The 26947-nt window shown below is 51.4% G+C and overlaps 1 protein-coding gene across 3 annotated transcripts; it reads left to right on the plus strand.

The window, feature by feature from the left end:
• The first annotated feature begins 153 nt into the window (after positions 1-153).
• On the plus strand, positions 154-26947 carry SEPHS1 (selenophosphate synthetase 1). Of its 3 annotated transcripts, none has more exons than XM_058282395.2 (9): positions 154-283; positions 3559-3828; positions 8143-8246; positions 10208-10315; positions 11076-11230; positions 14935-15025; positions 16336-16435; positions 22690-22902; positions 25140-26947. In XM_058282395.2, exons 2-9 carry the CDS (start codon positions 3636-3638, stop codon positions 25352-25354), a joined length of 1179 nt encoding a protein of 392 aa, XP_058138378.1. In that variant the 5' UTR covers positions 154-283; positions 3559-3635; the 3' UTR covers positions 25355-26947. The 3 variants fall into 3 exon arrangements, with proteins under 3 accessions (XP_058138378.1, XP_058138379.1, XP_023442678.1); XM_058282396.2 differs by having other exon boundaries at positions 173-283; positions 11109-11230; XM_023586910.3 differs by lacking the exon at positions 154-283 and adding an exon at positions 606-1626.

The raw sequence follows: 26947 nt of genomic DNA on the forward strand, positions 1-26947 counted from the left end.
GCGCCCCCGCCCCCCGGCCGCGCAGCCCCCCGCGCCGGCCTTAAAGGGCGGGCGCGGCCCGCAGCTCCCGGCGGCCGGCTGGCGGAGAGGGCGGCCGAGGCCCAGGCCCCGCGCCGCGGCCCCCGCCCCCGCGCCCCCCGCGCGCCCGGCCCCGGCGCGTCCCCCCCGCGCGCCCGGCGGCGGCGGCGCTCTGGTTCCGGCGGCGCCCGGGCGCCCGGCCCGGTGCATTGTGGGCGCGCCGTCGCCCGAGGAGGAGGAGGCGGAGGAGGCGGAAGGCGAGCCGGTAAGCGCGGGCGGGGGGGCAGGCTTAAAGGGAACGTCCGTCCGCCGCCCACCGCGGGCCCGGCCGCCCCCGGCCGCGCGGCCCGCCGCCGCCGTGCACCGGGCGCTGCGGGGCCGCGCGGGGGGCGCCGCGCGGGGCTCGGCGGGGCCGCTTTAAAAAGAAGCGCCGCCCGCGCGCCCGCCCTCCCGCGCGCGCGCCGGGGCTGGAGCGGGGCCGCCAGGCGGCGGCGCATGGGTTAATTTTTTCACCCGCCGACATGTTTGTGCGGAGGCCCCGCGCGTGCGGGGGGACCCGGCCGGGGCCCGGGCGCCCCCTCCCCGGCGCGCGCCCCGGGCCTCCGCGGCCGCCACCACCACCACCACCCTCGGCGGGCACCGAGCGCCATCCCCCTCCCCTCACGTGGGCCGGGGGCCCATTCCCGGGTCGGGGCGGCCTGGCTTAGGGCCATGGAGCGCCCCCCAAGCCCTAGAGCGCCCCTCCTCCCGGGTTGGAGCACCCCCCCATCCCCAGGAGCCCCCTCCTCCCGCCTTGTAGCACCCCCCATTCTCAGGAGCGCCCCCTCCTCCCGCCTTGGCGCACCCCTCATCCTCGAGTGCTTCCTCCTCCCGCCTTGGCGCACCCCTCATCCTCAGGAGCGCCCCCTCCTCCCGGGTTGGAGCACCCCCCATCCGCAAGAGCCCCCTCCCGCGTTCCAGGAACCCTCATCCTCACGAGCGCCCCCTCCTCCCGGGTTGGAGGACACCTCTCCCCAGGACCCCCCTTCTCCCGGGTTGGAGCACCCCCATCCCCAGGAGCCCCCTTCTCTCGGGTTGGAGCAACCCCCACCCCCAGGACCCACCTCCCGTGCTGGAGCACCCCTCACCCTCAGGAGCGCCCTCTCCTCCCGACTTGGAGCACCCCCCATCCCCAGGAGCCCCCTCCCGGGTTGGAGCACCTCTATCCCCAGGAACCCCCTCCTCCCGGCTTGGAGCACCCCTCATCCTCAGGAGCGCCCCCCCTCCCGGGAGCACCCCAGTCTCCAGGAATGGCCCTCATCGCGGGCTGAAGCATCCCTCGTCCCCAGGAGCGCCCCCTCGTCCCGCGCTGGAGCTCACCCCCACCCCCAGGCGCGCCCCCTCCTCCCGGCTTGGAGCGGCCCCTCCGCGGTGGCAGCAGCCCGGGTGGCGGCTGCAGCTCTGGGGCGGCTCACAAAGAGCACAGCCGGGCCTCCCGGCCCCTCCCGGCGGCGGCCTGAGATTTAAGGTGTCCCCGGGCCGGCCCCTGCCGCGCCTCATGGATGGCGCCCGGCCTGCGCCCTCGTCGCGGCGCCCCCCCGGCGCTCCGGTCCCGGCCCAGGGGCGCGGGTAGGTGGGCCCCGGGCTGCGGGCAGCGCGGGCCCTCCGCACCTGCCGGCCCCTGCCTGCGCCAGCGAGCCGATCCAGCCGTTCGCGGTCTAAACGTGGCCGGGGGCGGAAGGGTTAAACGTTATTTTAAATATTCATGTCATTGTTTTAAAGTTGTAAACAGGAGACTTTTAGGTTGGAGTTAGCTACGTCAGCTACCTCTTGGGTAGCAAATATATACTCTCTGCTCTCCATTAATTATCTCACTTATCCCAGCACCCCTTTCCTTAGCCCTTCCAAAAACGTAAAACTTTATTTAAAAACGTTAGGTACGGCTGAGTCTGATGTGCCTTCTCTTTCCATTTAGGGTTTTAAAACACCTCAGCATTTTCCAGACTTAGGGACTCGAAAAACTTTTCCTCCCTTAGAAATATGGGAAAATGTAAATTACTTTGAAAACAGTTAATCCCCTTACCCTGAATTCCGCCTCCCTGCTTTCTTTTTCTTTTTCTTTTTGATAGGGATTGGAGATAGGAAAATAACCTGGATGCCTCTAGAGTTGGATTTGTGCCCTGATGGCAAGGCAGTTTGTGAGGTGGTTTTTCTTCCAACCTCTTCCAAGTCAAAAGTGCTATTCATACTTTTTCTCCTTGCTCTAAAATGGCTTCAAAATGCCGGTCTCTGTGATTCACTTAGCTCGCCTGCCTCCCTCTTCAGATTCCCACAGGTTGGTTTCTTGGGATCGCGTTTGAATCCTGCACAGTGGTAGGCTTCGGACTGAAATCATTGCTCATCCCCAACATGTTTTTGTTATGGTTTGGACTGCTGCCCAAACTCTGGCATTGTGAGATTTATTTTGAATGAGCCGATGTGCTTCCCAGGGAATCGAAAACTCTATAAATGGGAATTATGTTCTTAATCATAAATTTTATAGGGGAAACTGACCCTAAAACTTGGGGTGTCTGTAATTCTATGCCCAATAAAGTATCAATCTGGAGGTTCGTAAACTCTGGGAGCACGTGTGAATTTTTGCTTCAGCCCCAAGGGCTTGGAGTTTAGAAGGGCTTCTTCTAGAAGCCTGGGAAGTCGCCGAGTCCCATAAACGCTGGCGATGTCGCGTGCTGTAACTCATGGTGTGGGTACGGCAGTGAGGGAGTAACGGGCGGCAGCGGCGTGTGTCGATCGTGTGTGCGCCCTGGTTTGTTGGGCAGGACGTCCGCTTTCTAGGAAAGAGCACCGCATTAAACCATCAGAGCCGCCTTCCCGGGGCTTTCGTGAAGACAGCGGACTGCCCAGGGCCCAGCAGCGATTCCACTTCGCAAGTTGTGTTCTTCAGGAAGGTCTCCTGTTAGTTTGGGGCTGTGCTGTATACTGCTGGCTCAGAGTAAAAACCTTTGTTTCTAAAATGGGATTTAGCAGCGTGACGGAGTTCATCAAATGTGTTTGCATCTTTTTTCCCTGCCAGGTTCCCATTAGGCATTTTATTTTCCGCGCATGCTAGCAGAAGGTATCGAAAGGTTTTCTAGTCACGTTAGCTAGGAACTCTAATTTAGGAACCAGAGTGCCTCCAGGTTGGCGGGCGAAGTGGCTGGAAGTGCTGCTGTCACCATGCTGTGGTCTAGAAAACCGTCGGGACTTGCTGTTCAAGATGGCACTGTGTCCAGTACGCCTGCTGGCTAGTACTTTCCATTGAGCCACAGTCCTAACGCGCCACACTTCAGCTCTGTTTCCTAAGAGGTGGCTGTGATGGGGCAGTCATTTTGAAAAATGATTAATTCCTGCTTCTGCATTACGGATGGACAAGGTGTTGCCGCCCCACGCCTCCGTAGGCATGGGTGGTTTCAGCCTTTTTACCGCTTTGACTTGTCACTATTGCATAGTCACTGGATTCTTGGCAGGTACCCATCCGAATTTGTGGAATGACGTCTGTCTTTCTGTTTTGGTGCTACCTAGGTGGATCTGCAAGGAAACCAGCGGACTAGGAGAGGGAGGGGAAGGCGCTGACCGCGAGGCGTGTGCACGCGGGCACCATGTCTGTGCGGGAGTCCTTTAACCCAGAAAGCCACGAGCTGGACAAGAGCTTCCGGCTGACCAGGTTCACGGAGCTGAAGGGTACCGGCTGTAAAGTGCCGCAGGATGTCTTACAGAAGCTGCTGGAATCCTTACAGGAGAACCACTTCCAGGAAGATGAGCAGTTCCTGGGAGCGGTTATGCCCAGGCTCGGTATGTAAACCACCAGCATTCTCGCGCTGCGGCGGGTGGAGCATGTGGCCTGCACCCCAGCTAAGGAGCCAGGGCCAGGCCTTGCTCCCCCTGCAGCTTTTTTGTGTTCTTCTATTTTTAAAAAAATTTCTGTAAGAAGGATTCCAACAACAAAGCAATGATAACTGTTATCGTAACTTCTTTGGCAGAAGCACAAGAAATGTACTCTTAACAGTTTTTAAACTATTAAATGCAGGATTGGAACCAACTATATCACAGTAAAAACGTATTTTGATTAGATTGAATTTTCTGTTATCTGGAGATTAAGATTATGCCTTTCTCCTAAAATCACCTCTCACATGTTTCCATTCTCTTCGTTGCTCTGGGAGAGATGATGCCCTAAACAGGTGAGCAGGACGGCGAGAGCTGTGATGCAGGCGGGGATTAGGGGCAGGGAGAGGGGCTAAGGAGAGGGCTCTGCAGTCGGTTGTTTCAAACCCCTGCCCCCCAAAAAGGGAAAGAGAACTGCACCAGACACAGAAGAGCAGATTGGACGGCATCTGTGCTTGACCCCAGGACGTCACCTGCAGTGGTTTGAGAAAGCCCTAAATCCCAGTGTCCTTAGTGGTGTGCCTTTTCCCAAATAGTGAGCTCAGAAAGACACCTTCTAGGCTCCTGGGCTGCTGTTTACTGGCTTTATGGCGTGGCTGGCGAAGGGCATGATGCAACACTGAGACGACTTTGCCTTCGAGAGCTGGCGTGTGCCTTCGAGAGTTGGGAGTTTGGGATGTTGTATAATTCAGCTTTCCCACTTGAGGCTTGCTCTGCCTTTACTTTTGCCCATTATTTTGCTGTAGAGTCCCGTCTTGCAGCCTTGGTTCTGAGCCCCGGGAACCCCTTTAAACCCCAGGTGCACAGCAGGTCAAAGCAGAGCTGCTTTGGTTGCGAGGGCGGCCCGCTCGGACCCCGTCCCCCTGCCGGTGTCTGAGCAGTGGAGCAGGGTCCCGTGGGCGAGTCGGACCCCGTCCCCCTGCCGGTGTCTGAGCAGTGGAGCAGGGTCCCGTGGGCGAGTTGGGTGCACGTCAGCTCGTTGGTCAAGGAATCAGAATGTGGCAAGAAAGCGCTTCAATAACTTCGTTTGCTGATGAAAATAAGCAAACACAAGCGAACTAAAATGTAACAGATAAGTAATGATTCCGTCCCAGAGGTCCCCCTTTGAGCTCTTGAGCGAGGGGCACACCCCAGGCACACTAAGCGCCTCGCTGGGGCGGCCTCGTTTGCTCCTTCCAGCAGCTGCAGACAGCTCGGGGAGGCTGGGTAGGCAGCCCACCCGCATCCCAGCCGGGCCGGGACCCGGGACCTGGCGCTCAGCTCCCCAGGCTGCTCGTCGCCTGGTTTCTAGGTCCAGCCGTCTTTAAAAGTGGGGCAAGGGGCTGCTTCAGCCTTGCCTCTTAGTGGTAAAAGGCATGGATGTCTGGCAGCAAGGGAAGACGCAGGAAAACAGCTTTTTAAAGGCAGGCAGAACTCTACGCCAGTCAACTTTTGAGAAGGAAATGGCAGCTGTGCACCTTTTCCCAGAAAATTGCACACCTGCCGATTTTGCATCCACGGCATTCTGTAAGGGTAGATAGCAGCAGGGGAGCGGATGTGCTCAAGTGGCTGAGCACCTTCTTCCCGTGTACCAGGTCGCAGGTTTGATCCTGGTACCTCCCAAAAACAAACAAAAACACCACCTCGGGGGAGCCCGTGTAGCTCAGTGGTTGAGACCTGGCTTCCCACATACAAGGTCCCAGGTTTAAAAAAAAAACCTGGTGCAGAGGTGACGTAGCGACCAGAGCTACAGCCGCGATCAGATCTACCTTACGGGAGCCTCCTGATTCTCCGGGTCTGTAGAATCAGCCTGGCGGCAGACGCTGACAGCTTTTCATGTATCCATGAGTGCTGGGTATAACCTAACCAAAGAAACGTCTCGTGTGTCCTAGAGCATGAAACGTCTGTCGTCGGGTGCTTGAGAGCTGTCAGGGATTGGTTGGTGGTCACATACGCTGTGGAGTATTTTTCTTGACGGACAGTTTTTCATTCCTGCCCCAAGCCAAGACGACGTGGAAGGTGCTCCGTGGGGCGGAAGGCTTCCTGCTCTCTGGCGCTGTCCTTTGTCCGCGCTTGTGCTCCACCTGGAGAACTGCTCTGTCGTTGGAGACCCTCTGTGTCAAGGCCCGTGGCCCGTCTCCCTGGCCCACCTCCTCTCTCTCCCTCACAATGCAGGGGATGATCTGTAGCTCAATCATTACAGACCAGTGCTGTCCCAAAGAAGTATGCCGAGGCCACCTGGGTAATTTTAAATGTAGATTTACATTTTTAAGAAGTAAAAAGATTCAGGTGAAATTAATTCGGATACATTCTTCTTAAACCCAACGTATTTTTAAAAATCTTTGAATGGGAAACATTAATGAATTCTTTCCCTGCGTTAAGGGCTCAGGGGCGGGGTGCGCTTGATAACTGCAGCACATCTCAGTTTGGAACGACCGCGTTTGCAGCGCTCACTGGTGTGGGTGGCTGCCTTATTGGACAGTGCAGCTGTCCGCATCGTTCTAATCGATAGTGTCATGGATGCGACAGCAGAAATGTGGACACCGTGAGTTTCTTTTCAGCCCTAGGAACATGGTCAGCAGTCCTCAGCAAAACTCCTCTGACCAAAGAACTAGTGAAGCATGCATAGACATAAAACGCTGCAAAAATCATCTGCATTTCGTGGAGGTTTAAAATGACCCAAAGCGGAAACATATGGTGCTGACGTTGAGCAGCTATTTTTTAATGTCTCTTTCAGCTGTCTATATGACAGGGAAGCCTATAAGAAAGCTTACCTTTTGCTGCACAGAGCCTAAAACAAATGAAAGCTGACCACCACCGAAGCATGTCCCAGTGTTACGCATTTGTGAGACTTGCTGTCTGAAACAGATTCCTCAGGATCCTGACTGGATCTCTCACCAAGAGTTTCTGCTTTGTCATCTCAGTTAGGAAAAAAAAAAAAACAAATAAAATGAGCCTGTCCTTACAGCGTATGAGCTACATCTGCCTCCCCAATGAGAGAGTTGGTTTTCTCGTCTGTTTGTTTCTTTTTTAGGAGGCACCGGGGCTTGAACCCGGGACCTTGTGCATGGGAAGCAGGTGCTCAATCCCTCGAGCTACATCCTCTCCCCGGGTATGTGGCTTTTGATTAAACTTCAAGAACAGGGAAAATAAAGCGCCTCCCCGGCCCATCTGTGAGATCGGCGTGGCCTTCGGTGTTGCCTGGGCACACTCTCTCCCTCCTTTCAGGGTGACTCATATTCTGGTTTCATTAGATTCTGAAGTTAGAGGGTAGAGTCCACTTGCTTCCTTCTGTACTTCGTCCTCATTTTCTTTCTGCCGGGGGACCGTGGGTGGCAGGGGCAAGCACCCCAGGAGGGCAGGCGGGCCTTTCTAAGAGGTGCCCCAGCCGCGGGCGGGCAGGTGGTCTGAGCTCCTCGGGCATCTGCAGTACGGGCCGTTTTTACAGGGCAGCTGGTCTTTACTACTTCAGAACTGATTTCAGCAGCATGGAGTGACTTCTCACTAGCCTCTTAGTTGCCTGTAATACCTTCTACGTGTTTAGAAACCCGTTATAATAACCTGAAATACTTTCCTCAGGCTTGCGAGTAGTTTTTGTTTTTGTTTTAAGTTGAAAGGAGGTGACCTTTAGAGCAGTTCCCGTTCGTGTTATAAGTTAGTAAAGTAGCATTTATACATTTTTTTTCCCTAGGGGAATAACATGTCTCTTAAAAAACTGCTTTGGGCAACAGATAGGCTACATAGGTGCCAGAGCAGTTAAGTACATGCTTGACTGGAAATTAGGAATCTCTGCTTGACTTTGTCATTTTCATTTTTGACTAAAACGAACAAGGAATATTAACATTTTGGATGTGTACAAACTTTACGGATTTTCTGCTAGGGAAATGAAAGAATGCCTGAAGATTTACTCAGGGTAACGCCTGTAAAATAATCCTTGTTTACTTTCACTGTTCTTACCTTCAAAGAAATTCTGTGTGGTTCCAGTCACTGGTGCAGCAATACCAAGGAAAACTTTTATTCCATCCCTAAAGACTAGAAATTCTGGTACCTCAAAATTAAGCCCTGGTGACCAGCATTTTTACTTTCCTCCCTTCAGCTAGTTACCGTCCGCATTTATTTCAGTTACGCTCCCTGACAGGAGACACGCTGCCTCTCGGGCAGCTGCAGGGTCCGCTAGCGTCTTCCTAGAGCCCGAGCCCCCCCGGACGGCGGCCCCGGCTCGGGTGACGCTGTCCCTCCCCGCAGGCATCGGAATGGACACGTGCGTCATCCCGCTGAGGCACGGCGGCCTCTCCCTGGTGCAGACCACGGACTACATTTACCCCATCGTCGACGACCCTTACATGATGGTGAGTGGCCGCGCCGCCGGGGCCTGCCCGTGCCGACGCCTTTTGGTCGCGGCTGGGCTCTGCGTGCCCCTGGGTGGTTTCTGTTTTTTTGTTGCTGGTTTGGTTTTTTGTGGTCGCGGAGTCCAGCTCGCCCCAGCTCTGTCCGGACACCCCGCCCACCCCTCCTTGCAGCAGCGCGGCCTGGCCGCTCTCGCGGTGGAAGCCTTTGCCCCTGGGATATGCCTGCACGGGAACACCGTGTGTCCCGGGGGTGTCTGGGACAAACTTTTTGTAGTTTCCTCCTTCCCTGCTTTGACGTTTGTGAACCTGCCACGCCTGGATGTCAGGCTGGAGGTGTCACCACGCCCGTGGCAGGGCCTACCCGGAGCCTTAGCGTCCCCGTAGAAGCGCAGGCGCTCAGCACCTGCTGTCAAGCACAGCTCGTGGGCTTTCATTGGATACCTGAGCCCTGCTGGGTACGCAGGCACACGTCCCGCGCCCACTCTGCTGTCCTCCACTGGGTACGATGCGTACCTGAACCGCTGGGTTAAAGGTCCTGGCGACACTCTTTCACTGCCTAAGTGTGTTCCCGCTCTGCCCGCGTGCTTGCAGCCGCCCCGCCTCTCGGCTCCTTAACCCCACCTCCCGCCCGCCAGGAGGAGCCGGACGAGAGCGGGAAGGTTCTGTCCAGCACGGCAAGGCGTTCTTCCTGCGTGGCGAACACAGTGCAGCGAGCTCACACGGAGGAGCTGGTCAGGGGGCCTCAGACCCCAAGGCAGCTAAATGGGGGTGGCATGCAAACAACTCACTATGAACGGTCTCCCCTCCACATCTTGCAGTGTCTGGAACGACACTGCAGCGTGGGCAGGTGTGCAGCCCAAGCGCCCCCCCCCCACCCCGAGTGTCTTCTTGAGAGCCTGAGAGGGCCCGGAGCCGAAGGGGCTGCGAGTCGCTGCAGCCCTGGCCAGGGGTCTCCGCCTCCAAGCTGTAAACCGCCCTCAGCCTGTGCCTCCGACTTGGCCATGTTCAAGTGGGCAGCAGACGGCCGCGTCGCCTCCCCAGGCTCCCGGAAAGCCGTGGGAAGCACATCCAGGCAGTTAGGCAGCTAGCAGAAATGATAGTGCTTCCAAGATTGATGATGCTGAAGTCAGAAAACATGTCTGTGTTGTTTTCTCCTTTGTTGCTGCCTATGAGAAACATTAGTCTAGGCAAGGCAACTTGAAAATTACGAAAAATCTCAAATGGCAATAAAAAGCCCTTCTTACCATCTTGCCCCAGTAAGGTGATGTATTACTGGGAGATGCCTCTCTCTTTAGAAAACAGTGGGACTTCAGGCCTAGAGGTTTGTCATTTCTTCTATTTTTTTGGTTGGTTTGTTTCTCAAACAAAGAGGATTATGCTGCTTCCCTTCCATGGCCTTGAAAAACAGGAAAAAAATGGTTCAACCCAGGCGTGCAAAAACCATCTTCTTTATACCTAAGAGACTAAGCTAGGGCAGCCTTTTCCAGAACACACTCAGCGGCCGTGGCTTAGTGGGTTTGCTTGAGGACAGTTGCTTTCGGACTTTCACTCTGGAGCTCATCCTCCCAAACCATCCTTTCTTCCCAACTCCCCCCCCTTCCCCCGCTCCTGTCTAAATAAACTCCAGATTCCCTGCATGTGTAGGATGGGAACAGACAGGTGACCTCTTGTGTTCCACCCAGGAAAGAGGCGGGACAGGAGTGCCGGAGGCTCGGGGCCCGTCCCCGTGGCTTGGGGGCCAGGGCTGGGCTCCTGGGAGCTCGGGGGCCAGGGCTGGGCCCAGCTCAGGGGCCGGGGACAGGCTGGTCTTGGGCGCCGGGGCCAGGCTCAGCTCGGGGCCAGCACCCGAGTGGCTGCGCCGCCGCTGCGGGGAGCCCGTGCCCTCCCGGAGGCTGCTCTGCGGCCCAGCCTGTGGGCGGAGTGCCCCGCTGCCCTTGCTCACAGCTCCCCTCTCTTCCCAGGGCAGGATAGCGTGCGCCAACGTCCTCAGCGACCTCTACGCGATGGGCGTCACGGAATGCGACAACATGCTGATGCTCCTTGGGATCAGCAACAAGATGACGGACAGGGTGAGTCCCGCCCTGGGGATGCGCTGCCTGGTGCCGCCTCGGCCACCCGCCTTCCCCTTCTGTGCCCTTCCCCGTCTGCGCAGCCCAGAGCCAGGCCGCGGGGGGCCCGCGCGCCTTCCCTGCCCCTCCACGCGTGGACCGAGGGCGGGCCTTGCTCTTGGTTAGTTCGTGTGTGTGCTCTGTGAGGCTCAGGCCACGTAGCCGTGCCTCTGGCCGAGGCAGGCCTGGGGCTGGGGGAGGGTCTCGGGAACCCATGTTCACTGCTGTATGATCGCCTGGCAGCATGGCCATAGCCACGTAGATTGTTCTCGACAGGTGCTTGTTTGTAAGCCTGCCCTTCCTCACGGAAACGAGCGTTTTCAGTAGGCCCTCTCCTTCCAGCTGTGTGCGGTGGCGTCGGGGGCCTGTCCTTGGCGAGCTGGCCCTGCCCGTCTGCTCCCGTGGTGACGCCAGCCCGGCCTGGAGCCGGGGCAGGACGTGCACGGAGCTTTTGGGGGTGGCTGGCTCCGCGCATCCAAGCGCGTTAGTGTCCCCGTCTCTGGCTCTGTTCCCACATGATGCGGGACGTCTCCCAGCACCTCGTGGGGTGGTTAATGGAAAAGGCTCCCTGGCTTTGGTGAGCCCCTGGCCTGTCTGCAGGCCTTCAGCGCTTCCTTGGGGGTTTTACAATCCTTTTTCCTACAACTACAGCTGTAAACCTTCTTCTCTGGTTTTTGAACTGAATTATTTGACTTCCCATTTGTATCCTTTTAAACCGTAGGAAAGGGATAAAGTGATGCCCCTAATTATACAGGGTTTCAAAGACGCGGCAGAGGAAGCGGGGACGTCGGTCACAGGTGGGCAGACGGTGCTGAACCCCTGGATCGTCTTGGGCGGCGTCGCCACGACCGTCTGCCAGCCCAACGAGTTCATCATGTAAGGCAGCTTTCGTCTCCTGTCCCTGGCCAGTCTCTCTCTCTCTCTCTCTCTCTCTCTCTCTCTCTCTCTCTCAACAGCTTTTTTCGAGATGTAATTCACTCAGCATACAGTTCAGCTACTGTATGTGGCTCAGTGGTTTTTGGTATATTTACAGAGTTGTGCAGCCATTGCTTTAATCAGCTTTAGAACACTTCACCCACCAAGAAACACCTGATCCGTGAGCTGCCCTCTCCGTCCCGTTCCCCCCGTCCTGCCTTATTTCACTTTGCTTAATGTTAGCGTAATAGTTGTTTTTAACACTCTTTCATTAAAGTTAATATCACAAAGAACATTACATTAAAAAACAAGAGGTTCCCATATAACCCACTCCCCACCCCAACCTCCATCATTTTTGTAAATTGTATTTTTTGAAGATATATACATTTCAAAAAATGTTACATTAAAAAACATACGAGGTTGCCGTATACCCCACTCCTCCCACACCAACAACCTCTCCCATCATCATAATAGTTTTAAGGTTCGTCCATATTAAAGCATGTATAAGTGTATCTCCTTTTTTAAAAAAAGATTTATTTTTAGTTCTTTAGTGTTTTTTTTTTGAAGGTGAGATAAAATTCACATTAAATTCAATATTTTAGAGTGTATAGTTCCGTGTTTTAGTAATTGACAAGGTTGTGCAACCACCACTCTGCAATTCTAGAATATTTCCATCACCTTAGAAAGAAACTCCTTTCCCATTAGCAGCCACTCCCAATTCCCCCTTCCCCTGTCCCTTTGGCAACCAGTCATCTGCTTGCCTCTGTGGAATTGCCTGGTCTGGACATGTCACATTAACAAATCCTGTAACATGTGGCCTTTTGTGCCTGGCTTCTTTCACGTATGTTTTCAAGATTTGCTGAAGAATAATCCACTGTATGGATATGCCACCACCTTTTGTGTATCAACTGATGGACATTTGAATTATTTCCACCTTTTGACTGTTAGGAATGGTGACTGCTGTGAACATTCACGAAAACGAGGTTTTGCATAGACTCAAGTTTTCAGTTCTCTGGGGTACATAATTATTTTGGCATTACAAATAATATGCCAGTGAATAATCTAATGCATAGATCATTTTGCACATATGGATGTATTGGTTAGAAGGTTCTCAAAATAGAATTACTAGATGAAGTGGTTCATGCACTTGTTATTTTGTTAGGCGTCTTCAGATTGCCCTTCGTAGAGGCTCTGCCAATGTGTGTTCCACCATCAATGAATGAGTGCTGGTTTCCCACATCCTGACCTACACAATGTGTTAACCACCTTCTCGGTCTTTGTCAGTCTGTTTGTTGGTTTTAATTTGCATTTATTTTAGGAGTAAGGCTGAACATATTTGGCATGTTCATATCTTCTATGTATTTTTTTTAAATGGTGGAAGCCCCTTTTAAGCCATTTTCTAGCAACTTTGCCCTTAAGGATCTTGCATTTTACTCACCTCAAGGTTTTATTTTCCTGCGCTTCGTGTCAGCAGCTCTTGGACTTTCCACGTGGGTGGGGTAAAAGATCCTAAAGTCCATCTGTCTCACTCATTCCACTTTCCAGTAGAACAGGAACTTACCAATAGCAAAAAAAAAGGGGGGGGGGCGTGAAAAGAATAATAAAGCAAGCTGCAATGAATTTTTAATTTTGTCAACAGCATGTGTGTTTACTTTGAAAGATGAATGAGTTTGTGAATAATTCGATCACTCTTGGCATGTTCATAAGGCTGTATAAATTGATATGTTGCACGCAACCAGTGAAATATATTAGCTTTAAGGCGTGGTGATTCAGGTGAATTGAAAGACATAAGTCTTAAGGTCTAGGTTTTAGAAAATGAGTTTCTTTTATATTGTCACACAGTTGTATTTTTCAAAGCTAACAGTTAGTACAAGCATTATAAAATTACTTGGGGAGCTAGATGTTGATATAATTTTTTAACTTTATTTTGAAATACTTTCTGACTTACGGGAGATTTGTAAACATAATACAAAATGCATACAGAGAACTCCAGTATACCCCCCACCCAAATAACAGGATCCACCAGCTTCTAACATGTTGCCACGTTTGCTATGTCACTGTGTCTTACGTTCTGAATACTCGGGCGCAGGTTGTGGACATCATGCTCCTTGACCACATAATGCTTCCCGGTACAAAGTTCCCGAGAACAAGGGTGTTCACGGATGTAACCACTTCAAGTGCAATTTAAAGCTTGCTGTCTACATCCCAACTTCTCCATCTGGCCCAATATAATGTCCTTTGGGGCTTTTTCTCCTCAATTATTAGGTCCAGTCCAGAATCATTTATTGCACTTAATTGTCATTGTCTTAATCCTGGAAACACATGCAACATAACCTCTCCCATCTCAGCTCCTCCCAAGCACACCATTCAGTGGGCCTCATCACCTGCCCGATGTCGTGCTGCCCTCACTCCAGCCACCACCAGAACTCTCCCAGCACCTCGCACAGTCCCTGTACCCTTTCCCCTCACCTGCCCCTGGGAACCTGTCCTCTGTTTTCTGCCTATGAATTTGCAGGTTCTTACTCTTTCATGATGTAAAATCATACAATCTTCGCCCCTTTGTTGACTGACTGGCTTTGCTCAGCATGATGTCTTCACAGATGTTACACAAGTCAGAACTTGATTCCTTTTTAAAGCTGAACTGAAATATTTCAGATATACACAAATGGAAAACATGGAAATACTTTTCATCGTGTGGTACACTGCATTCTGTTTATCCCTTCATCGGTTGATGGACGCTGGGTTGCTTCCACCCAGTGGCAATTGTGAATGATGCCTCTATGAACATCAGTGTGCAGACATCTCCTCAAGTCCCTGTGTTCACTTCTTTGGGGTGTTTCCTAGAAGTGGGATTGTTGGGACATATGGTTAGCTGTGTTTAATTTTGAGGAACCACAAAATTATTTTCCACAGTGGCTACAACATTTTACGTTCCTGCCAACCATGTACCAAGGTTCCTATTTTTCCACATCCTCAATAGCGCTGGATTTTCTGTTCTTTTACTTTTTTAATAGTACCCATCCCAGTGAGTATCTCATTGTGGATTTGATTTGCATTTCCCTCGTGGCCTGTGATGAGCATCTTTTTGTGTGTGCTTGTTCTCCATCTGTGTATCCTTGGAGAAATGTTTGTTCAAGTCCTTTGCCCATTTTCTTGGTATTATTTTTAAGGCTGTGCCTTACCTTTTAGTCGACTTAGATGAGTATTGGAGGGGTCTGACAGCTATGTGGACAGCTCCTGGCCTGAATAGGACCGCTGTAGCCTCTGGTGCGGATGCAAGTGGTGGGCTTATGTCCTGTTAGCGGGGGTGCGAGTGAAATAGAAGTTCTCGGGGCGGGGGAGGGGGGCGTGTCAGTCTTTTCATTTCTAAGGCTGCCTTTTAGTATTTGCCTTCAGTCTTTAGGAAGGGACCAACCAGGAATCTGGGTGCCAAGTGCTTGTTTTTGATCAGTCTTTGAGAAACTCGAGGCTGAAATTCCCAGTGTTAGATCCACGGGGTGGAGTCAAACCCCGCAGAACCTGAGAAATCCCACCCGCGGTTCCAGCCTCTTAAGTGAGTAAAGCAAACAAAAACAGTGTCTGGCCTGGGTAGGCCTGTGCTGACAGTTACCCTCGTGCACACACAGGCTGGCTTGACGCGACACTGCCCCTCTTCTCTCCTTCAGGCCGGACAACGCGGTGCCGGGAGATGTGCTCGTGCTGACCAAGCCCCTGGGGACGCAGGTGGCCGTGGCCGTGCACCAGTGGCTGGACATCGTGAGTGCGGGCGAGGGGCCGCGGGCGTGGGGGCTCTGAAGGTGGGCTTGGAGAGGAGGGCCTTCGCCTCGGACGTGAGCTCAGGTCGCTTCAGGCACTTTTGCTGGCGTGACCCCTGCCCCTTTAGACACGTTCAACGTGTTTGTCCTTCTAAATGTCATCAGTCTGTCTTTTAAAATGAGGCTCTTTAGTTTTACTTCCAAGGAGCTTAGTGTCAGTCAAGTCCTAGAAATTCTAGGAACTGTCCATGTTTTATTAAATGAAAGTTTCATGAGTTCTTGAAATAGATATGCTTCGGGCTGGGGCGCAAAGGTTTTCTAAAAAGAGGAGAGTAATTCGCAGTGTGTGATGTTTGGGGTATAGAGCCAGGGTTATTGGCGATTTAAATTATCGTAGTCATGGGGTGTTTGGCTGTTCTTGTTTGTTAGTTTTGTCTTTTTAAACCGATTAGTAACTCAGAACATTTTGATATATAATTCCTTCATGGAGAACGAATCTAGAGTGTGAAGATATTTTTCCTGAGTCACTTTTCTGCTGGGCCATAATCATATTTTAAGATTTTTCTCATTGCTGTAACAACTCACAAATTAATAAGATTGTGGAATATTCTCACATATCTTGGTGCTTTTAATTTCTACAGCTGTCATCTGAAACTATCAGTTCTGAGAAACAGCTGAAAAAGGAAAATAAATAATTTTCATGTTATTCATCAACCAGGTCTATGTTAGCTTGATATCGCACGAGAAGCTCTCTACGGCTGCCGCTTTGTGGCGTCGTTACTCCGGCGCCGAGGCCGCGGGGAGATCTCCTGTCAGTGTTAGCGGCGGCCAGGCGCTGGGCAGGTCACCGCAGGCCGTCCCCCACCCCCCCCCCCCAGTCGCCTTCCAGCCAGCCGCCCAGGGCTGCGTGCTGCCCAGAGCGCCCGGGCACGCCAGGCCGAGGGGCGGCCGGGATGAGCTGGCTTGGGGCCCTCCTCCCACCCCAGCTTGACGCCGCCCCTGCTTTTCCACCAGCTTCTTAAAAATGCTCGCAATTGAAAAGAGCAAGTCCCAAAGGCTCTGTCGCGGCAGACGCCCTCTTCATGAAGGGCAGGGGCAACCAGAGTATATTGTCGGTGCCTTCTGTCCTGCGGCCCACGTGGCGGGCAGGAGACAGCCTGTGTCCAGGAGACACAGTTTTGGGGCCAAATTAGATAAATAAAACTCTCCAGAAGCTGACAAATAAAAAACGTGCTGTTCTGTCAGGGGTTAGCGGTGAAGGTGAATCACGCCTGCCCCTTTCTTCTCCCCCACCTGTGTTCTTATTTTTAGCCTGAGAAGTGGAATAAAATTAAACTAGTGGTCACCCAAGAAGACGTCGAGTTGGCATACCAAGAGGCGATGATGAATATGGCGAGGCTCAACAGAACAGGTACGGGGGCCGAGGCTTCCCTGGGGGGACCGCGAGAGCAGACGTGGGCGGGGCAGGCTCTGCGCCGTCTCCGTCGAATATTGCTGTGTGTGTTTGTTTTCTAACAACTCTTAAAAAACGGAAACCATTCCTGGCCGGGGCCTGTGGGAGCAGCAGGCGCTGGCCCCCGCTCCCCGTGGGTGCCAGGTGTGGGGTCCGTTAGCGGGATCCGAATGCATTGCACCTTCTGGAAGAAATGACGGTTAGGTGTGGCTCGTGTTGGCTAAAACAGGCAACTAAGGAACAGCCTGAACGATGCGTTAAGAGTGCAGCCAAATGTGTTTCCACTGGCGTGCTTCGGAGAGCACAGGGTGTCTCTTCTCTGTCCCTGCCAGCTCTAAATTTCTGTGATTATGAGCAGTACTAAATTCCTCTGTCCCAATAAAGATGGAAAAGAACTTGATCTAGCACATCTGCGGAAGTACTTGTCTTCTCTATTGATTTAAGATGCTAACATTGCTCTATTTTCTTTTTAAAGATTTATCTATTTATTTTGCCTCCCTCGTCTGCTCTCTCTGTCCATCGCTGTGTATTCTTTTGTATCTGCTTGCATTCTCATTAGGTGGCCCCAGAAACTGATCCTAGGACCTTCTGGAGTGGGAGAGAGGCGATCATTCTCTTGCGCCACCTCAGCTCCCTGGTCTGCTACATCTTATTGTCTCTCCTCTGTCTCTTTTTGTTGCATCATCTTGCTGCACCAGCACTTCCGCGCAGGGCAGCACTCTGTGTGGACCATCTCGTCACATGGGCCAGCTTGCCCTCACCAGGAGGCCCTGGGTATTGAACCCTGGACCTTCTATGTGGTAGACAGGAGCCCAATTGCTTGAGCCACATCCTCTTCCCTGCTCTATTTTAATAACCAGGTTTCTGTATATAAATGAGTAGTTATTCATTTTTTCCTTTACATTTTATTTCTAGTCCTAGCTTCTTACTACCGATAAAAAAGTAAGTATAATAGTGACTATTGTTTATTTGGTTTATTATGTCCCAAGAACTTGATGTCCTTTCTCATTTCTTACAACAATGTTAGAAGGTGTCTTTGTCATCTTCATTTCACAGAAAGGTAAAGTAACTGGCCCAGGGTCACACAGCTACTAGGTGGTGGGCCACGCTGGGAAACCAGATCTGCCTCTGCTTATAGTGCTTCTAAGTGTTAGACGCTGCTCCCTCTGAATGATTTAGTAAGAACGTAGAAATTGAACAGTACTTCTCATACTATGCGAAGAGTTTTAAAAACTGCTTGAAATAAATCAGGAACTTCAGGAGTGAGAATGCCTCTCTCTGAAGCAGCAAGGCTTACTACACGATGCAGTTTCACCATCTCACGCTCACTGTTTTTATTGCCCTTCATGTATACGAAGTGTCAGGTGTTTTTTATATTTCGGAAGGAGACACTTGTTTTGGTTTAAAAGTCCTAGCCTCTGTCTTGTGCCAGAGGGGACAGAGAGGCATTGTGTGGGTCGTCTGTGTGAATGATCTGGAAGCAAACCTGCATTTTGTCTGTAAGCTCCCAGAGGGCCTGCATTTCTGTCTGGTTTGGACACTGCGGCATCCGTGCAGAGTGGAGGCCGTGTCGTAGGTGTTTGGTAACTGTGGCGCGTGTGGTGGGTTTTGTGGTCTGCGTGTTAGGTGTTCTCCAGGTACTTCACGGAGACTTCCTTTTCAGTCATCTGTGAGCGAAGGAACCCATGTGGGAAATGCCCAGTAGGCCCCACGTCCAACCCCAAAAGCACAGGTCCCATCTGCCTGCCCTAGCGATGGGGGTCTATGCAGTTTTTATTTTAAAACGTTTTCTTATCATGTAGGATCTTATCCCTAGACAATGAGTTTTGCATTTATGGAAATAGAGTCATACCTGTGGTGTCCTTGCCGTGTCTCTCCAACGTCCAAGGTTCCCGAGCCTCTTCCCGCTGTGTATCTGGTTCGCTCCTTACACGGGGACTTTCCACCCTGCGACTGCCTCACCCGTCCTGCTGCTGGCGGCCTCCCGGCTGGCGGTGGCGCGCGTGCATAAGAGGGACTGCTTCAGCTGGCCTGCATCGTGCCGAATTCTTCTCCAAAGCAGTTGTAAGAGAGAAAACTGTGTTTACAAAATTATTTCAGTGTGCCCTCACTTCCTGTCTCTTCCTGTCTCTTCTTTCTCTACTGTATATTACAAATCATAAAAGCATGTATTTTCTTCATTTAGAAAATGAAGAAGAGTAGGGAAAATCGTCCATAGTCCCACTACCCAAAAAATACTTTGTGTATTCTTTTTTTTTTTTTAAGATTTATTTATTTTTAAAATGTATCTCCCCTTCCCCTCCGTTGTCTGCTCTCTGTGTGCATTCACTGTGTGTTCTTCTGTGTCTGCTTGTATTCTTGTCAGCGGCACTGGGAATCTGTGTCTCTTTTTGTTGCGTCAGCTCTCCATGTGTGTGGCGCCACTTCTGGGCAGGCTGCACTTTTTTCATGTGGGGTGGCCCTCCTTACGGGGCGCACTCCTTGCGCATGGGGCTCCCCTATGTGGGGGACACCCCTGCAGGACGTGGCACTCCTCGCGCGCATCAGCACTGTGCGTGGGCCAGCTCACCACACGGGCGAGGAGGCCCTGGATTTGAACCCTGAACCCTATATGGTAGGCGGACGCTCTATCAATTGAACCAAATTTACTTCCCACTTTGTGTATTCTTGAAAGGTTTTTTCCTATGCTTAGTTGGGGTGGAATCGTGTTTTTATATATATTTAGAATTTGCTTTTATTGAATTATTTTTCCCATATCATTCCATATCCTAGTACTCAATTCATGATGGCTAAAGTTCTACCAGAGAGATAATTGGTTCACCTCTTTCCTTTTTGTTATTTTTTTTTTTTTTGAGGTAACCGGGTGGGGGTTGAGCCCAGGACCTCCTATGTGGGAAGCCGGCACTCAGCCACTGAGCCACCCTGGCTCCCCAAGTCAGTGCTTTCCATTTGTCTGTTTTGTTTTTAAGAGGTACCAGGGATCAATTCCAGGACCTCGTACATGGGAAGCAGGTGCTCAGGCACCTGAGCTGCATCTGCTCCTGAATAATTCATTTTGAAGTGAAAGTTCTCCATTATTCTTTTTCTGAGTTCTGGACTATTTCTTAGGACATCTTACAAAGTTGAATTGCAGTTACTTAGTTCTCTGTCTTCAGATGCTGTCTCTGCTTAGAGCCTTGCTCTCAGTACTGCTCAGCTCCTCTATCATGCATACTCTTTAAGAAGTCTTTTTGGCCCTTCAAATTAAGTAGTTTTAACAGTAAGAAGTTGATTTATAATGGCTTTATTTTTGTCTGTATGGATTATTGGTTTGCTTATATTTGAGCATTTTAAGATACTTATTTTTATACATTTTTGGTAGGAACACACAATATGACAGAAACCCTTATTTGGTATTTTGCCGTATCTAGCAAAGTTAGTGTATTTACCTTTTGACCTGGCAGTCTCCCTTCTTAGAAATCTATTCCAAAACTACTGTAGCCTAAATAAGAAATGACATGTACAAAGCTTTTCAATGCAGCACTGTTTAGAATTGCAAAAGAAAAGAAACAATCCAATGTCCACCAGTGGCACTAGTTGAATTTTCTCCTCTACATACATATAGTGGAGTACTATACACCTGTAAAAATGAATGAGAACAATCTCTGTGGCTAGGGAGGTAGCCCCAGGAGACAACTGAGTAAAAAGAGCAAGGGAACACCAGCGAATGGACACAGAGAACAGACAATGGGGGGGAAGGAGGGGAGAGAAATTTTTTTAAAAGTCAAGGGAGTGGAGTTACAGAGTTTCTTTATATACTGGATATTAAACCTTTATCAGAATGGAAAAAAGCAAGGGAGGGACAGAAGCATGTGTATAGTATGCAGTATTTTCTGTGTTTGATTATGAATTCATTTACATACTGTATTTCCCAAAAGAAATAATGGAAGAATAAACCATAAACTGACAAATGGATACATGCAAGAGAGGGATGCAGGTCTACTCTGGATGTGCTTTGTTCCATATGTTTGACTCTGAAATAAGTTTTGTATTGTTAAAAAAACTAAGAAAGCCAAAAAACACCCAAATCTTAACAGATCCAAACCAGATTGAAACCAGTGAGCCTACCCTTTATTAAGTTCGTGGGGCACCATGTGGGGAAGAGTTGTTTCAGATCCTTTTGTGTCTGGTGTTTTCAGTGTATCCACTTAAGGTTTTAAGAATAAAATAAATATGTCAGGGAGCAGATGTGCCTCAAGTATTTGGGTGCCTGCTTCCCACATGGGAGAGTTCCCGGGCACAGCTTCCAGCGCCTCCTGAAAGCAAACATCAAGCAAACAAAAGAACCAGCTTGGGAGCTGTGTGGCTCAGTGGTTGAGCACCGGCTTCCCACAGCAAGGTCCCGAGTTAAATCCCTGGCTCCTGGTACCTCCCCCCCCCCCAAAAAAAGAAAAAGAAATATGTTAGAGGAACTAAGCCAAAACTGGAATTTAGTCAGTTAAATGGATTTAATCAGTCAGCATGAACTCAGGATTTTTCATTTCTGAGCCTACTGGCAAAATCTAGAGCAATGAGCTTCTCTGTTGCCTAGTTCAGCTCTCAAAATCGCAATTCCCGCTCAAAGCAACCAGGACTGTTTGGGGACGTGACTGACTCTGAATCTAGGACAGGAAATGTAACAGATAAGCCTGGGCTTCCTGTGCTGGAAGCCATGTAGTGGCCCAATTAGATGAGGGTCAGCTCGAGAATCAGCACTACCGTCAGTCGAAACGTGTCGAATATAGGAAAATTCCACGAGGTCATGGCAGCAGTAATTTTAAAAGATTTTGTTGGCCACCCTTGGAAGATCTGCTCGTGCATGAGCACATTCTGAAACTAGATAAAGAATCAGCCATATAGTCTGTCAAACAGGTTTTGTTTTTTTTAAAAAAGGTCTTTATAGAAGGATCACATCTGATAAACGAATGCTTGAGTTGTGAACTGCTGTGTCTGCTGCCCCCTTGAATTAAGGGACCTCAGGAGGATGGTCAGTGGCTGCTGAGACCATTAGGTGGGGGGTCGGGGGAAGCCTTCCGTCCGCTTCGGACCAAAACAGACGGCCCAGGCGCTGCCCCTGTGCAGGTGGCGGCCGCCTGCAGGCGCTGGGCCTGAGCCCGCAACGCCTCGGACCCGCTGCCAGGGCACGGGAACTGCGGGGAGAGGACAGCAGCCCAGCGCAAAATCAGGACGGTCTACCCTGAAAGTGACCCCTGCTTCTGCAGTAAACAAAGGGCATGAGGGGAAGAAAAGGGGGGAGACTTAGATTCAGGAGACATCAAGCACCTGTCACGTTAATTTTGTTTCCATGATAATGGCTTTAGTCTTTCACAGATAAGTGGAAATGTCTTTATGGATGAAGTGGGAGGGCTGGGCTGGGCTTGAAAAGTCTCGACCCTACCTCCTCCAAGCCCCCCAAATGGGCAGGAATAGATGCAACCCCAGAGAAAAGGTGGGCTGGTTGAAGCTGGATGTCGTTGGAATTGGGAGACTAGTGCGCTAGTCTCTACTTTGATGTTTGTCTAAAAATGTCCACAGTTTTAGCGATAATTTTAGAAAGTCTCCCATAGAGGAATTGAAGGCAGTGCTTACCCATAACGAGAATCCCCTTGGCTGGCCCTGGGCGCATGCCTTGTGTGGGAAGAGCTCCCGGAGGGCAGGCCTCGTCAGATGTCCTGCACGTCTGAGGTGGCCTCCCGCAGGCAGTACGGACGTGTTCCTGGAGCGGTCACGTCTGGTCCCATAGCCATGGTGGCCCCGAGGTCCCCACCCTCCTCCCGCCTCAGTTGTCCCCAGTGCGCCTGAATAAGGGAGAAAACGCACCATAGAGCCCTGCGGAGCCCTCGGAGCCCCGGGCACCGCGTTCCAGGAGAAGAGGCCCTTGATCCTTAGAAACAGACCCTGCAGGCAGCTCCCCCCGGCCGGTTCCGCGACTGTGCTTACTGGGGAATGGCTGTTGATGGACGCGGCCGATGGGTTCTGCGTGGTTCCGACTGAGTCGAGAAGTCGGCCTTTGGAACGTGACTGTGGTGTTCGTGGCGTTAGACAGATCACCTCCGTGACCCCAGTTCGCTGCCTCCCCGGCCCGCGAGGAGCCTCCCGGCGCGCAGCCTGTGGCGGCGCCTGGGTGGGGAGAGGCGGGTCCCCCGCGCCGCCCCATGACGCTGCCCCCGGTGACGCCGCCTGTGCTCTCCCAGCTGCAGGGCTCATGCACACGTTCAACGCACACGCGGCCACCGACATCACGGGCTTCGGGATCCTGGGCCACGCGCAGAACCTGGCCAAGCAGCAGAGGAACGAGGTGTCGTTCGTCATCCACAACCTGCCCGTGCTGGCCAAGATGGCGGCCGTGAGCAAGGCCTGCGGGAACATGTTTGGCCTCATGCACGGCACCTGCCCCGAGACCTCAGGTACGGGGCGGCGGGGGGCGCCCGCGCGGGGGGTCGGCACGCCCGGCCCCGGTGTGCCCGGCTTGCTGCCTAAACGTGACTGCTTCTCAGCTTTCCTTTTTTTTGAGGTCCTAGGGCCGGTGCTCAACCCCTGAGCCCCATCAGCTCCCCAGAGTTGGTTTCCTCGCTTCTCTCGTGCGCTCTTTTGTTTTTAGGAGGTACCGGGGATCGAGCCCAGGACCTCGTGTGTGGGAAGCAGGCGCTCAGCTGCTCCCCTGAGCTTTCCTTTTTGGTGTAGGAATGTGATGGGGAGGGAGAGGGGGAGAATGTGGGAAAATTAGTCATTGCTCAGTTTTCATTGGGAAACTTAGCCCTTGAAATGAACTGGCTACATTGGTGAGAAATGTCTCAAGTTGCTCTTTTAAGAAGAAAGTTGAAGATTATGCCTCCCGAGTGCCGTTTTTCTTTTTGCCCCTTTCCTTGACTCTTCCCCCCCCACTCTTTTTTTTCTTTATTAGAGCACTTGTGGGAGTACAGACTAATCATTGTAATATACTGGATTTCCATACACCACCTCACCACCAGCACCTTTCATTGGTGTGGAACATTTCTTATGATTGATCATTGCACATTTTTACAGTTGTACTGATAACTGAAGTCCTTTTTTAACTTAGGGTTCACTGTTTGTGTAGTTCCATGGATTTTTAAATTTTTAATTTTGTTCTGTTACTATACATACAATCTAACATTTCCCCTTCTTTTTTTTTTTTTTTTTTTTTTAAGATTTATTTATTTATTTAATTTCCCCCCCTCCCCTGGTTGTCTGTTCTTGGTGTCTATTTGCTGCGTCTTGTTTCTTTGTCCACTTCTGTTGTCGTCAGCGGCACGGGAAGTGTGGGCGGCGCCATTCCTGGGCAGGCTTCTCTTTCTTTTCACGCTGGGCGGCTTTCCTCACGGGCGCACTCCTTGCGCGTGGGGGCTCCCCAACGCGGGGGACACCCTTGCGTGGCACGGCACTCCTTGTGCGCATCAGCACTGCGCATGGCCAGCTCCACACGGGTCGAGGAGGCCCAGGGTTTGAACCGCGGACCTCCCATATGGTAGACGGACGCCCTAACCACTGGGCCAAAGTCCGTTTCCCTAACATTTCCCCTTTCCATCTTATTCAGGTATATGTTTATCTTCTCTTTCATCTTTCGAGTCTTCCTATATATTTTTTTCCCTGTCTCTCTCATTTCTATTTTCTTCCCTTATATAACTAGTAGTTTTCTGCCCTGGCAAAGAAAAGAATCCCCTGGGGGGTTAAAAAAAAAAGGCCCATGCCCCCTAGAAATGCTGATTTAATTGATGGGGGGGCGGGGGGAGCCTAGATATCAGCATTGAAAGCCGCTTCTAGAAGAGTCTGCCGGGAGCGGCCAGGCCTAGTGGCTGGGAGCTTGCTAGCTCCCCCAGCCTCTGCAGAAGGCCCTTGATCTTGCTGTTCAGAAAAAGGCCTGTCGTCTCCATTTGTGCCCCAAGAGGGCGGGTGCTTCTGTCCTCTGCCCAGTGTCAGCGGGCGGCGCCGGGCCGGTGGGCCCGAGGGGGTGTCGGCTGCAGTAGCAGCTTTTACCCGCAGAGCAGACCTGTTCCCTTTCTTCAGCAATTAGGCGATTTTACTTCTTTATGGAAGCGAGTATGTATTTTTTCCTGATTGAGTTCATTCCACTTATAAAAAGTTTTTTCCCTAGTACTAGAAATAACAAAGAAGATTCACTGTCATGCATTTTATGAAACTGTTTCTACCTTGGAGATCATGATAGAGCCAGGACTTGGGCTTTGATCCTCTGAGGCTTAAACTCTTTCATGAGTTTAATCTTTTTTTTTTTAATTAAAAAAAAAAACCAAAAAACTTTTTGTAAGATGAGGAAGCCATGTAGAGAATCGAATTGCAAAGGAAAAGATCTCTTTTCCTGTCAATGTAGCATGGAGAAAAAATAGATCCCACGTGTTCTCAAGGCCCCGGATTCCACCATTTGTGTCTTTAAACAGTTCACAGATGGGTTATTTTCGGGTCCGTGTGATATTAGGAGTTCACCCAGCAAGTTGTGTAACGGCTCTCGGGGTGGGTCCATGGAGCCCGTGACGGCCGCGGGAGCTGGCTTCTCGGCTGAGCGCGGGGGGCAGCCTGTGCGTGGGGGCGGTGGGCAGGCTTTGTCCGCGGGGATGGCGTGGTGCCGCGCACGCCAGCCCCCCTGACGGCCCTCTCTCTGCGTCGCCAGGAGGCCTGCTGATCTGCCTACCGCGGGAGCAGGCCGCTCGGTTCTGTGCGGAGATCAAGTCGCCCAAGTACGGGGAGGGCCACCAGGCGTGGATCATCGGCATCGTGGAGAAGGGCAACCGCACGGCCAGGATCATCGACAAGCCCCGGATCATCGAGGTGGCCCCCCAGGTGGCCACCCAGAGCGTGAACCCCACGCCAGGCGCCACCTCCTAAGCCCCCGCGGAGCTCGCAGCTGCCCTCGCCCGGACCGCGCCCTCCACCAGTGCTCCAGTTAAGACTGTACACCCCCAAATTCTCATTGTGTCTGCACATCTGGTGACCTTAGGTCGATTTGTGAGTGGATACAATTAATAAAAGAGAACCATTGCCTTCTTTTCCTGTTACGTTCGCTGAAGATGCACCTCATCTTCAGGCAGCTTCTGAGTCGAGACTTATCGTTAGCCAATACCGTTGATTCATTTTGAATCTTTAGACTCTTATCTCCTGCCGACAGGCTCTCTCAAAGGTGCTTTCACGTAGCACAGACATTACCAAGAGTGGTGTCGACGCGCAGTCGGTGTCTTCATTTTCTGTCCCTGTCGTTAGAAGGCTGGCCTGGCTCTGGCCGTCTTGATGGTAAGCCGGTCAGTGACGGCGACTCGCCCCACGAGCAGGAGCGTCTCCACCGGGGCACGGCCGCCAGCGCGCTCAGTGTAACGAGGCAAGTGCGCAGCTGCACGGAAAGCGCTTGGAAGACAAAAAAAAGAAATTTCGTTTCTCTTTAATTTTTTTGTAGTCTTCCAGATATTTGCAGTAATATCGATAACTGTTTTCCTTACTGATAGTGAAGAGAAGGATACTTTTTGCAATGTAACTAGATGTTCTATAGTGCAACAAGGAATTGCCCTTCCAGAAGGGGGTTTTGTGTATGATACTCATTTACGATTCAACATATAATTAACTACGCAAATAATTTTTAAATATAATCAATAATAAAGACTGTGTGGATGGTAGCATCTAATACATTTTATATTTTGTATAGTGATTTCAGGCCTTTTCGTTTTCTTAAAATCAGCAGCTATTTAGCCTAATTCTTAGCATTAATTTGTCCTTTGCGCCAATACATTTTGTGCACGCTTTTCATGGTCTGTTAAAATCTGCATTGCCAACTTTGCAGCTTGAACTCAAAACTTGTTATTCAAATAAATATTTAATTTTTTTTATTGATCTTGTATAATCAGATGCCCCTTTTAGTATTATTTTAGAAGCATTGGGAGGGTTTTGCCTAAAGTACAATTTATTGGGGGAAAACTAGATTTTAGTTTTATAAAACTTGTAAGTCTTTCATGGGACCTATATTTTTTCTCGAATTAAATTTTGTAGTTCTAGACCAAATAGGCGATATAAAGAGGTGTTTATCTGTGCTCCTTAAGAGGCTTCCTTCTGTTTCGGCCTACGCAACAAGGAGGGGTTCCCGCCGCCAAGCACAAGTGCCCTGGACCTTCAGCGGCCGTCTGCTGAGGAGGAAGCACCGCGGCTCCGCAAGTGTCCCAACGCCTCCTGCGGGCAGGCACCCGAGCCACCCGAACAATCAGCTTCTCGCCTGAGGAAGCCACGGCAGGGCAGGCGCCGTGCCCGGGAGCCCGGCCTCCCCCCGGCACGCAGGCGCGGCCTTCTCGGGGCTCCTGGAGACAAGCCATGCACCCAGCGTGTGGGCTGCCCCAGGACTGAAACTGACGGGACATTTTACAGGAGGGTATGCAGATGCCGGGCCTCAAAAGCTACAAACCAGTGGTCAGCAAAATAAAACGTGTTGGAAACCTCTGA

This window comes from Dasypus novemcinctus, chromosome 20, assembly GCF_030445035.2.
Source record: "Dasypus novemcinctus isolate mDasNov1 chromosome 20, mDasNov1.1.hap2, whole genome shotgun sequence".
Taxonomy (NCBI): domain Eukaryota; kingdom Metazoa; phylum Chordata; class Mammalia; order Cingulata; family Dasypodidae; genus Dasypus; species Dasypus novemcinctus.